This window comes from Jaculus jaculus, chromosome 2, assembly GCF_020740685.1.
Source record: "Jaculus jaculus isolate mJacJac1 chromosome 2, mJacJac1.mat.Y.cur, whole genome shotgun sequence".
Taxonomy (NCBI): Eukaryota; Metazoa; Chordata; class Mammalia; order Rodentia; family Dipodidae; genus Jaculus; species Jaculus jaculus.
Genome location: NC_059103.1, coordinates 112546773 through 112560336, shown reverse-complemented (window position 1 = coordinate 112560336; position 13564 = coordinate 112546773). Strand labels below are relative to the sequence as shown.

At 36.3% G+C, this 13564-nt stretch overlaps 1 protein-coding gene across 7 annotated transcripts in view; it reads right to left on the bottom strand.

Annotated features, from left to right (window-relative positions):
• Positions 1-441: 441 nt before the first annotated feature.
• The window catches only part of Mapk10 (mitogen-activated protein kinase 10), a 302698-nt gene continuing 289575 nt past the window's right edge, over positions 442-13564 (bottom strand). For 6 of the 7 annotated variants that reach the window (XM_004661592.2, XM_004661591.2, XM_004661593.3 and 3 more), the window contains one exon: positions 442-1397. In XM_004661592.2, coding sequence (XP_004661649.1) covers positions 1255-1397 — 143 coding nt within the window. In that variant the 3' untranslated portion in view covers positions 442-1254. Of the gene's footprint in view, positions 1403-13564 lie in introns of all 7 variants that reach the window. The other variant, XM_004661594.2, reaches the window with a different exon arrangement.

Sequence of the window (13564 nt, the reverse complement as noted above, 5' to 3'; positions counted from 1 at the left end):
ATGGGAGATACAACCCACAATCCGAAACTGATCTAGGTAGACTCCCTTTCTGTGAGGGAAATTACTCACATACGGGCAATTCCACTGTGTTTCTGGCAAGAATTCTTCCCATACAATGTAGACACCATCCTGCCTTACCATGGGCCCCTCTCTTCAATAGCCTTCTGTTCTGACATGTAATTTGAAAATGGAAAGTGGGTCTAATCTTTAAAAAAAATCAATGTCGGTTTTTTGTTTGTGTCTTGGCGATGATTCCCTTTTGGTCTCACTTAGTCATACTGCAAAAACATGATGTCTGGCGTGTTCCACCTGTTCCTATCAAAGAAGAGACTCTCCTCATTTACTCGCACATTCTTTCTAAAGATCAAACCACTTAATAGCTGAAAACTATTATTCCCTCCTCCCCCCCAAAAAAACTGTACATAAGCATCACATACGTTCTTTCTACAAATTGGTATACAGGTGCCATTTAATCAGTTCAAATTTGGAAGCTACATCTTCACAGGTCTGAGAGCTCACTCCCCCATATTTTCCCCCTTTACAAGTTTCTTATAAGACATACAGCTTAATCAATTAACAAACTAAACAGCTTATAGTATACTGGCAATATATTACAGATGGGTTTATGTCAGAGTAATAGATCACATGAAATGGACCGTGTGGTACCCCAGTGCGTGATATCTTGTTGGAGCCCTGAGGACACTGACAGGAGCATCTCTAAGTAGTTCTGTGTGAATACAGACACATGCGGATCTGTATCTACATCCATCTGACTAGGCCAAAAGAGCAGGTAGATGCAAGATAGAGACACACACATGCTGGATGGGGCCACTGCACACCTTGTCATGCCATTTGAAAGGGCAGTTACAGGTTGGTTTTAACAGCCATTTAAATTACACTTTATGGACAAGGCTTCTCTAATTGTGTTTGATTTGTTTTTGTAGTAAGCATTGTTGGAAGGAGACCAAAGCAAGAGCAACTAGAAGTTAAATACACATTTGAGCTTCGCTGCAATACAGAATTTTGGAGAAGAAGCAGGCGGACAGATTTTTCTCTATTTGAGGTTGAATTCTCTCTCTTGCTATTTTCTTGACATTGCATGTCTGCTTTTGTGTGTACATGAGAGTGTGTGCATATATGTGAATATGTGTGTGTGCGCGTGCGTGCGTGCGTGCGTGTGTGTGTGTGTGTGTGTGTGTGCTTTCTATCCCATCATCTCCTGAAGAACGCTGGGTTTCGCAGGCAGGCGGCTAGTCACCTGCAACAACCCAGTGGTCCTGCCGAGGCCTCCAGGCTGCTGTCAGTGTCAGATGCCAGGGTCTGGTCGGTAGACATGGAGGAGATGTCATTGACTGATGAGGAGGGAGGGAGGCTCTCACTGCTGTTCACTGCTGCACCTGTGCTAAGAAAATGAAGAGCAACATGACTAAATCTGGAACCAGAACGACTGGAGTACCATTCTGGATGCAGAGACAGAAACACATACATAGAAACTTCTAGTTTTCAGACTTACTCAATCCACAAATCTTCATAGAACTGATACAGGAAAGTGAATGCAATGAAAATTAAGGCAAAAAAAATTGTAAACTCCCTTGTTATTTACAGAATGGTGCAGTGGTTATCAAATGTCACCCTGTAGTAGAAATCACTTGCAATTATTTGGAAAAAAAATGGCCTTGAATTACACTACTGACCCAAATTTCATTGTATTGTAATATAATTGACCTTAGGTAAGGCCAAGAAATTTGCATTATTAAACAGAAAGGATGTTAAGGAATTCAAACCACTGGCTTATGGAGAAGACAGGTGAATAAACTCCTTCAATACAACTATCTTATCCTGGCTAGCTTATAAATATTGGCTGAGATAAAGTTTGGGGATCCCAATTACTTGGAGACTACAGCATTAGGAAAAGGATATATGTAAAAAAACATAATATATCATTATGTGATGCCAAACTCAAAATCCATATAGGAAAGTCAAATGGAGCTTTTCTTGAAATGTCTCTGCTTGTTTTATGTGTGTACATAAGCATCACATATGTTCTTTCTACAAATTGGTGTGCACAGAAGCCAGAGGGCAACCTCTGGTTTCATTCTTGACGAGTACCATCTACCTTGGCTAAAGAGAGGGTCTCACATTTGGGCTAAAGCTTGCCATGTAAGCACAACTGGAAAGGCTGTGGATCTCAGGGATCCTTCTGTCTTCACCCCCTATGCTCTGGGATTAGAAGCACATTCTATCATGGCCAGTGCTTGGACACAAGGGATCAAATTCAAGTCTTCATGCTTGCAAGACAAGCACTTTTATCAACTGAGCTATCTTCCCAGTCCCTAGTGGAGCTTCATATGTCAATCTTCCCTTTCCTTTCTATATATTTTTATGCCTGAGGAATAAGAAGGACAAATGTATGCTTTATTAAAAGAGTTAGCTATTTTAAATACTCATAGTTTAATCAGTTAAAATAAGAGATAAGGAATTGTATACTGTTTTCTTACGATTATATACAATGTCTACTAGTTGAAGATGGAGTTATTATTATGACTACTATAATTATCAACATCATATAATACTATTATGACTCCATAAGAAGACATACTTATGTTATCACACTCAATACTAAGTGAGCAGAGTACAAGCTAAACTAAACTAAACTGAATAAGTGGAAATGTTTGTATGTTATTTCCTCCCAGAGAAGCCATGTCATGCCAACAATGAACTACTGAGGTGAAACTTGACAAGCATCTGGGGAGGATGTACACACTACACCTAAGACATACAACATGCATCCTATATGGATTCTGTGTGTAAAATATTTGATTTATTTATTTGAGAGAGAGAGAGAGAGGCAGATAGAAAGAAAGAGAGAGTATGGGTGTGCCAGGGACTCTAGCCACTGCAAACAAACTCAAGACACATGTGCCACCTTATGCATCTGGCTTACATGAGTATTGGGGAATCAAACCTGGGTCCTTAGGGCTTTACAGGAAAGTACCTTAACCACTAAACCACCCCTGGATTCTATTTTATTTGTTGAATACAAAAGCATTTGTGGAAATTATGGGAAATAAGAAAGATATAGCAAAATTAAGAGCATACACTGATGCTCAATTAAGTGGCAGGAATTATTAAATTTGGGGGATAGTTATCTAGTCCTTTTTAATGGGAAGTCTCCCTAATTGTAAGAAGTTTAGATGTACTCTTGTATCCTAATAGTTTCATAGACAGATAAAGTTAGGCATTTTTCAGGTTCTTTAAACCCTTAAAAATATCAGATCTCCTACTCTAAAATGTCTCTAGGAGATATATTTAGTGTCCTATAAATAATTACTGTCATTATAAAAGTGATAAGTAATGTAAATTATCTGTCTTCAATTTATCCCAACTTTACCTAATTATATCCCTTACATAAATATAATGGATAAGTAGTTCATTTTTTTTCTCATATGATTTCTTATACTAGCAGATAGTCCTTGATTCCCTTAGATAGCTTTGTTTTTCCTCCCAATTTTGCATTCATGTTCTTTCATAAGTTCTGATTTGTAATGACTCAGTGTCAATATTATGGGCTTCTCAGAATCCTCTTCATTATTTTCATGTTGTTATTAAATGGTAGAGATTAAATGGTACATAAATTCTGGATCAATTATATGCCCAACAAAATGTGGTTGCTTTTTCCTTGCTGTCCATTTTTGTCCTAGGTGACTTGTTCTTTTATATAACTTTCAATTCATGATATTGCATATGGATTGTATTTTGACTTCACAGATAAAATATATTCATACATATTTCTGGAAGTTTCATTAAGAATAACTCATGCATTGTGTAATTTATAATTTAATTATAATAAAACACATCAGTGCTTAATCTACATTCAGACTTGCATAGATATAAGTTCAATGATGTATACAATACCATAATCACACCAAAAGGACATCCTGTCCTCAGTTTCTCACATGGACTTCAGTCCAAGGCAACCTTCTAAAATTGTGCATTCTGGACATTGTACATATGCAGACTTATATTAGGTGAGGTCAGATGTTCCTAACTCCTTTCACAGATAATGTCTTCATGGATAATCCTTGAATAGATTTATTGGTTTTTTCATTTACTTTTTATGGTTGAATAATTGTCCATCACCCTAATACTTCACATTCTGCTTACCAGTTTAGTGGTTGAAGGATTTGATAGACATCTAAGTTTTGGGGATCCTCTGAATAACTTTGCTGTGAACATTCCCATATAAGTTCTGCATGGGTATGGTTTTATTTCCTTTATGAAACCATACCCCTTTTAAGAAGTAAGATTGTTGTGTCACAGAGCAATTCTTTATGTAATTCTATATAAGTATGTCCTATTTCAGGAAGTGTCAAACTGTTTCTAAAGTGAGGATACGAGTTTGCATTCCTAAAAGTAGTTTTAAAGAATTACAACTTGACTAAAACTTACCATCAGGCTTTATGATCATAACCATCATAATATGTCTTATGTGTAAATGGTATCACATTGAAGATAATTTACATTTGCCCACAGGCTAACAGTGTTAAGTATCATTCCATGTGCTTGTTTGTCATTTGTATAGCTTGTCTGGAGAAAGACTGCCCATATCTTTTTGCCACTTAAAAATTGTGTCATTTTCTTCTTATTATTCAACTATAAAAGCACTTCACAGTCTGGATACAAGACCCTTAACCAGAAATATATTGCAAATAACTTTCTCCTACTTTATCAGTTATCTTTCTACTTTCTTAAAATTATCTTTTGAAGTATAAATGTTTATCCCTGAAGAAGGTGAATTTGTTGATTTTTCTTTATCATGTTTAAGAAATAATTCCTAACTTAGTATTATAAATATTTACTTGCATAATTTCATCAAAGACTTTTATAATTGTAGCTATACTTTGTTTCTATAATTTGAGTTCATTTTTGTATATTCTATGGGGTAGAGATCCACTTTCCTTCTTTTGCATGTGAAATCCATTGTCCCAGCACCATTTGTTGAAAAGATTATTCTTTGCTCACTAAATTGTCATGACATTCTTGAATTATCAATGTGAAGATTTATTTCTGTGCCTTCTATTCTATTCCACTGATAACGTGTGAGCAGTATAAGAAGGTCCTAAGAATTCAGACCTGTTTTCACAAATTCCAGGTTCTCATACTATACATAATGGTGAATGAGGAAATGGCCTACCTTCAAGGTCGTGGGCTCCAGAAATAAGACTCATATCCCAGTTTAGGTAGCTGAAGCCCACAACCAAATATACATATGCATATTTCCTACGGTTGTTTCATGTTTTCTATGACTTATAACACTGCTATGGGTAAAGCAAGATCTTCTCTTCCAATGTTTCTTTTGAAAAATCCCCACATGAAATTAATGAGCATGGCTCCCTTCCTTTGAAGGCTGTGGTGGTAGAATGATGTGGACTGATTAGTGCTATATGGGAGCTGGTTCTTAGTAGCTTCTTAAAGCTTATTATTAGCATCTCTATATAACTACACTTACTAATATACTTAGTTTCTTGTAATTGGATGTGGTAAGAATATTTTCATCACAGAAATTTCCTTTTCAAAGTTGGCTACTAAATATTAATGAGCCTATCTCCATCTCCACTCATTGGAGAAATAATTTTAGCCTTTGTCTTATCTCTTTTGAACTATAACTGCCTTTCTGACTGCCACAATTTCTGGCTTTAATGATCCATTCAAGTCTTTTTTTTTTTTTAACATGGGCTTTATTAGCCAAGAAAACAAATAAATAAAAAGCATAAAACATTGACCTTGTGTTCAAGTTAATTCACTGCCAAGCACTGGATGAAAATCTCAGTGTTGAACTGAATCTTATCTGTTCATCCAAGCAATGTGACAAGTATCACTTCTTTTTGCATTACTTAGGAGAGGAGTCAGTAAAGACACATTGAAAAAAAGTTTCACCAAAAAGGTATTATAAATGGTTGTCAAGAAAACAGCATTAAAAGAAGTCAAGCATACTACTAGGTCATAGATGAGAGATATTAAGGACTTGCTACTTTACTTTGAAACATAGATTTCATAAAGAAACTAGTGCTAGTGTGCATTTCTCATTACAAGATCCCTACTACAAAAGCACCCACCATTTCAGGGAAACATGCTGCTTTCTTTCTAAATGGGTATCATGATTTTTGACAATATCCTCCCCAACAACTGAAAAAAATGAGTACTAAGATTTAAAAATACTAGAAGGAAAAACATCTTGATGTATGTATATATGGTCTTGAACTTCAACTTACTCAAGTTTAAAACTTTTTAACAAAAAAATAATTTTAAAAATTAGGCTATGTCAGTAACTCTGGCTTGTAGGGTCATACTTCCAGGGTTCAAAATATGACCCACACTAGATATTATAGGTGATTGTTCATTAAGTACATCTGTGAGCTTTATCTTCAACTTAGAGACTAGAAAAATCTCTGCCAGTTCTGACAACAAACATCCTTGAGTCTTTGCCCCTGATAGGAGCTTTGCTTCAGGAGGAACAAAGGGAGAGAGCAGGGTTGCTGGTTATATACGCACATGCATTTGTTCTAGCTCTAGCATTCTGAAATAACTGCCTTTAGAAGAGCATTCTTTCCTACTCATGGTCTGCTACTCCCTCACACGTGTCCTCACAAATCAATTCAGGAAGCAAATAGCTGTGCTATTCTTGAGAAAAAAAAAAAAAAATCAGACTGTAAGTGAAATTTGACAGGAGAAGGCAGTAAAATTATTTTTCTGAAATGTCTCTGAAGTTTAGATGTATTTACTATTGATAGGCATCAATTACACTAATAAATTTTCAGGTCTATATATTATTCTACAAATGCACATTTAACTTCCTATCTACTCTTTCAAAACCTTACTTTAACTTAGATTTTGGTGTTAGAACCACTTTGTTCCTGAAGAAATGTGTTAACTGGTTTTCTTGCTACTATCTTAACTACTTACAGAGTAAGATATATAGTAACGCAACATTAATGAGAGAAAGTGGCTAGAATGAAAAATGCCAAAAGGATGTCTTTTGAAAAGCTTTTTGTTCTGTAATCAGTTTTTCTCCCTAGCCTAGGCTACTGTATGCATCCACATACACACTTACTAGCATGGTGCATGGGTTAAAAAAAATCTCAGATGGCTCTCAAGGGAGAAAAACACCCTGATTTATGGGGTCTACTAATTCCCATGTTGTAAATCTTCCCTAGTGGACTTCAAGCAATCAACATGAGGTCAAGAAGCTGTCACTGGGAAAGAGGTGTATTCAGTAGTTCTCATGAGCTAGTAGGAGCCAGCTATAACACACAGTTGCCATAAGTCTCTCCTTGGCATCTACAAATATTATCATACATAAATGTGTCATATAAGATATAAGACCCATGCGTTACTAAATGAAGTCACAAATTTGTGTCCCTCTAAAATCATCCACTAAAATACTGAATCTACAAATAGTTAGCTCTTGGTTAAGCCAGATAATTATAGTTTAGGGCCTACATGTCAGATGGGGAATTTATGGTTGTTACAGGTGATTGGAATGGTTAAAAAGTGGCTAAGCCATCTCACTTAGATGAACTTAACTGATATATATTAGAAATAACTAGTAATACACTAAACTACTCAGGACTGAAAAAAAAAAAGGGCTCAGGAATGTGCATTTCACAAATTGAATGAATCAGACCACCACCTAAAAGAAGGAAACCCTTACCTGAAAAGTGACAAAGGCCAAAAGTGACAACATGTATTTTATACATGGCCTGTTCTTTATAGAGATTGGCATGGTAAACAAATATTTATAATTGTGGTATAAGAACATATGGAATCACATACTATATTAATGCTATGATCCTCTTTTGAATTTTATCTTTGGAATAGCACCAAACATATGCTGAGAGAAACCAAGTGACAGTTTTCACTGCGTGATGTGCAAAGATGAATGCATACAATCTTCCCAATGAACTTGTTATAAAATAAAGTTCATAAGGTGAGAGGTCCAATATTTGAAACACAAGGACTAGTGGGAAATGCAGGAAGGAATGAGTCTATTCTTTGGAATGTTCTGAGAAGGCTTTTGCAACAAGGTAGCCCAGGAAGGAAATGAGTGATAGCTGGAACTAAAGATGGATAGAGCCGATTCTGCTACAGAAAGTCCTGCCCTAGCCTGAGATGTGAGGTCCTTTATTAGACACTGCTATTTAAGTTTCTTAATGATTACAGAAAAATGCATTCTGGTCATTATTTCAAAATTCTTTAGGAGTCTTTTTGCCTTAGCAAGTGGCATCTTTAGCCGGTTAGATTCTGCCTGTGAGTTTATTAATCAGAGGACAGAGGGTACAGATCAGTTAAAAATGTCTGCAGAATTGTATCAATCCAGGTGTTAGAATGAATAAGGAAGAGGCCAACTGGTGCTTCCTTTTAACCTCTGTGATGGTTAATCTTCATTGCAAATTTCCCTGGGTGTAGAATAGCCTGGATATTGAGATACACCTCAGGGTATGTCTACGAGGGAATTTTTTGTAAGATTATCTGAAGGAGTGTGAGTAGTGCCATCCTATAGGCTGATGGAAGACCTCAAGACATGTAGAAGGGAAAAAAGATAAACACAGGAGAATATCAGACCCCGCCCCCTTCTCTGCTATCTGGCCTCCATGCTGTGACTTGCTCTGCCATTCCCTCCTCATCACAATGGACTGAACACTGATGCTGTAAGTCAGAATAAACTGTCTTGAACTTATCTTTGTCAAGTATTTTTGTCATTATGATGAAAAGTAAGTATTACACATAATAAATTATGTGTATAAATAAACCAGAAATTAGACCTTTAGGTTACTAAACTTGAACACTTGGGTCTTTTGCTTTTGGAAGTGGTTCTCCAGAAGAACTTGGTGGAGACTGGAGATGTATGACATAGACTTAGGATGTTGAAAGTAGAACTAAATGGATGATTCTATTGGAAGGTCAGAATGATAGAAATAAAGATGATGTGAGTTTTCCAATGGTAATGAAGACTTTATTAAGAATTGGATGAGATGCTATTTGTGCTACCTTCTGGCAAATGTTGTCTACATTTTATCTATTTCCTGAAACTGTGAATAAAGCTGAGCTGAAAAATAATGAACTAATATTGCAATCAATATATTAGGGCATAATTCCATTCACCTGTTCTTAGCCAGGTTTATGGTCATAATCAGAAGCCAAAAACAAAACAGAAGGACTTGGAAAGTGAACAATTTGGCCAGAAAAGGAGCAAGGTTAAAGTTGTAGAAAATAGGTTTGAAAATTTGCAATAACATAAAAAGCTAAATGTCTTGTACTGATACTACAAGAAGGATATCCTGAGGGTATTTCAGGAGATGTCCAGATTCCACATGTCCTAGAATTCAGAGTTTAAAAATTGAAAGATTTTCCCTTGAGAACAGAGTGCCTTCGTGGTGCTCTGTTTAACATAGGACCATGAGGTTCAATTATCCTGTCATGCGTATGCTACTGAAAGCATGGTCTAGAAAGATCTGCCTATTGCCCTTGCTGCCATCTGACCTTGGCATCATCAACACAGGGCTGGTTGAACATAAATTAAGAATGCAAGAGTGAGTTACAGAGTCAGGGAGGCTTCCACCCAGATTTAAGGAAGGTCTGGAAAGCCAGGAAGTGTGTAGCAAAGTCAGATTCCCTATAGGGAGTTCTTGAGAGAGTAGTATAATAAGCTGTGATGATAAAGGCAGAAGTAAAATGGAAGCCATTTGGGATATAATAATAATGCAGAGCATCTGAAAAAGCAAGTATTAGGTAAGGGATGGAGCCTGCTCAAGAGAGAAGGCAGGTATGCTACAAACAGCAAGACCTTATGTACAGAGCTGCCCACTGGAGCTCCCATCATGACTACATGTGCTATTTGCTGGACATAGAACTATGGGATTTAATGTTGCCCTGGTTCAATATTGCTTCAGTTACATCCTTACTTTTCATGTCCCCATTCTCCCCCTTTAAAATGTTAATATTTATTTCATGCCGCCTTATATTTAATGTCTTGAACTTTCATTCTGATTTTGAAAGGGCTCACAGTTATGAGTTTGTCCTGACTCTGTAGAAACTCTGCATTTAGGCCCTCAAATGATGTTGGAACCATTAATACTTACAGGTTGGATGAACTGTGCATTATGAGATGAATATGACACACTTTTTGGTACTAGGAATCAGATGTTATTTTTTAAAACAATATATTTGGGTGTCAACTTGACAAGATATGGTCTTTAATATTTACCTTGATTGTCAACATAAGTAGATTTTTATTTTTTTGCTTTTAGCATGTTTTTTTTTTTAATTTTTATTAACACTTTCCATGATTATAAAATATATCCCATGGTAATTCCCTCCCTCCCCACCCCCACACTTTCCCATTTGAAATTCCATTCTCCATCATATTACCTCCCCATTACAATCATTGTAATTACAAATAGACAATATCAACCTATTAAGTATCCTCCTCCCTTCCTTTCTCTACCCTTTATGTCTCCTTTTCAACTTACTGGCCTCTGCTACTAAGTATTTTCATTCTCACACAGAAGCCCTGTCATCTGTAGCTAGGATCCACATATGAGAGAGAACATGTGGCGCTTGGCTTTCTGGGCCTGGGTTACCTGACTTAGTATAATACTTTCCAGGTCCATCCATTTTTCTGCAAATTTCATAACTTCATTTTTCTTTACCGCTGAGTAGAACTCCATTGTATAAATGTACCACATCTTCATTATCCACTCATCTGTTGAGGGACATCTAGGCTGGTTCCATTTCCCAGCTATTATAAATTGAGCAGCAATATACATGGTTGAGCATGTACTTCTAAGGAAATGAGATGAGTCCTTTGGATATATGCCTAGGAGTGCTATAGCTGGGTCATATGGTAGATCAATCTCTAGCTGTTTTAGGAACCTCCACACTGTTTTCCACAATGGCTGGACCAGATTACATTCCCACCAGCAGTGCAGAAGGGTTCCTTTTTTTCCACATCCCCACCAACACTTATGATCATTTGTTTTCATGATGGTGGCCAATCTGACAGGAGTGAGATGGAATCTCAATGTAGTTTTAATCTGCATTTCCCTGATGACTAGTGACGTAGAACATTTTTTTAGATGCTTATATGCCATTCATATTTCTTCCTTTGAGAACTCTCTATTTAGCTCCATAGCCCATTTTTTGATTGGCTTGTTTGATTCCTTATTATTTAACTTTTTGAGTTCTTTGTATATCCTAGATATTAATCCTCTATCAGATATATAGCTGGCGAAGATTTTTTCCCATTCTGTAGGTTGCCTCTTTGCTTTTTTCACTGTGTCCTTTGCGGTGCAAAATCTTTGTAATTTCATTAGGTCCCAGTGGTTAATCTGTGGTTTTATTGCCTGAGCAATTGGGGTTGTATTCAGAAAGTCTTTGCCAAGACCAATATGTTGAAGGGTTTCCCCTACTTTTTCCTCTAGCAGTTTCAAAGTTTCCGGTCTGATGTTAAGGTCTTTAATCCATTTGGACTTAATTCTTGTGCATGGCGAGAGAGAAGAATCTATTTTCATCCTTCTGCAGATATTTATCCAGTTTTCAAAGCACCATTTGCTGAAGAGGCTGTCTCTTCTCCAATGAGTATTTTTGGCATTTTTATCGAATATCAGGTGGCTATAGCTACTTGGGCTTACATCTGGGTCCTCTATTCTGTTCCACTGATCTACATGTCTGTTTTTGTGCCAGTACAATGCTGTTTTGGTTACTATGGCTCTGTAGTATAGGTTAAAATCAGGTATGGTGATACCACCAGCCTCTTTTTTGTTGCTCAGTATTATTTTAGATATTCGAGGTTTTTTGTGATTCCAAATGAATTTTTGGATTGTTTTTTCTATTTCCATGAAGAAAGCCTTTGGAATTTTGATAGGGATTGCATTAAATGTGTAGATTGCTTTTGGTAAGATTGCCATTTTCACGATATTGATTCTTCCAATCCAGGAACAAGGGATGTTTCTCCACTTTCTAGTGTCTTCTGCAATTTCTCGCTTGAGAGTTTTAAAGTTCTCATTGTATAGATTCTTTACTTCCTTGGTTAGGTTTATTCCAAGGTATTTTATTTTTTTGATGCAATTGTGAATGGGAGTGATTCTCTGATTTCATCCTTTGTGTGTTTGTTGTTAGCATATATGAAGGCTACTGATTTCTGTGTATTTATTTTGTATCCTGCTACATTGCTGTAGGTTTTGATCAGCTCTAACAGCTTGGTAGTAGAGTCTTTAGGGTCCTTTATGTATAGAATCATGTCATCTGCAAATAATGATAACTTGATTTCTTCCTTTCCAATTTGTATCCCTTTTATGTGTGTCTCTTGCCTTATTGCTATGGCCAAGACTTCCAAAACTATATTAAATAGAAGTGGGGACAGTGGACACCCTTGTCTTGTTCCTGATTTTAGTGGAAAAGCTTCCAGTTTTTCCCCATTTAGTAGTATGTTGGCTGTAGGCTTGTCATAAATAGCCTTTATTATATTGAGATATGTTCCTTCTATTCCCAGTCTCTGTAGGACTTTTATCATGAAGGGATGTTAGATTTTGTCAAATGCTTTCTCTGCATCTAATAAGATGATCATGTGATTTTTGTCGTTCAACCCGTTTATGTAATGTATTACATTTATAGATTTGCGTATGTTGAACCATCCCTGCATCTCTGGGATAAAGCCTTCTTGGTCAGGGTGAATGATCTTTTTGATATACTCTTGTATTCTGTTTGCCAATATTTTGTTGAGAATTTTTGCATCTATGTTCATGAGGGAGATTGGTCTGTAATTTTCTTTTTTTGTTCTATCTTTGCCTGGTTTTGGTATCAGGGTGATGCTGGCCTCATAGAAGGAGTTTGGTAGAATTCCTTCTTTTTCTATTTCCTGGAAAAGCTTAAGAAGCAATGGTGTTAGCTCTTCCTTAAAAGTCTGGTAAAATTCAGCAGTGAATCCATCCGGGCCTGGGCTTTTTTTAGTTGGGAGATTATTGATAACTGTTTGGATCTCCATGTTTGTTATAGGTCTATTTAAGTGATTAATCTCATTTTGATTTAATTTAGGTAGGTCATATAGATCAAGGAAATCATCCATTTCTTTCAGATTTTCATACTTTGTGGAGTATATGCTTTTATAGTATGTCCCTATGATTTTTTGAATTTCTCTGAAATCTGTTGTGATGTTACCTTGTTCATCTCTGATTTTATTAATTTGTGTCTCTTCTCTCTTTCTTTTGGTCAGATTTGCTAAGGGTTTATCAATCTTGTTTATCCTTTCAAAGAACCAACTCTTTGTTTCATTAATTCTTTGGATTGTTCTTTTTGTTTCTATTTCTTTAATTTCTGCCCTAATCTTTATTATTTCTTCCCGTCTACTGATTTTTGGTTTGCCTTGTTCTTCTTTTTCCAAGGCTTTAAGGCGAAGCATTAGGTCGTTTACTTGCGACCTTTCTAATTTCTTAATATAGGCACTGAAGGCTATAAATTTACCTCTTAGAACTGCCTTCATTGTGTCCCAGAGATTTTGGTATGTTGT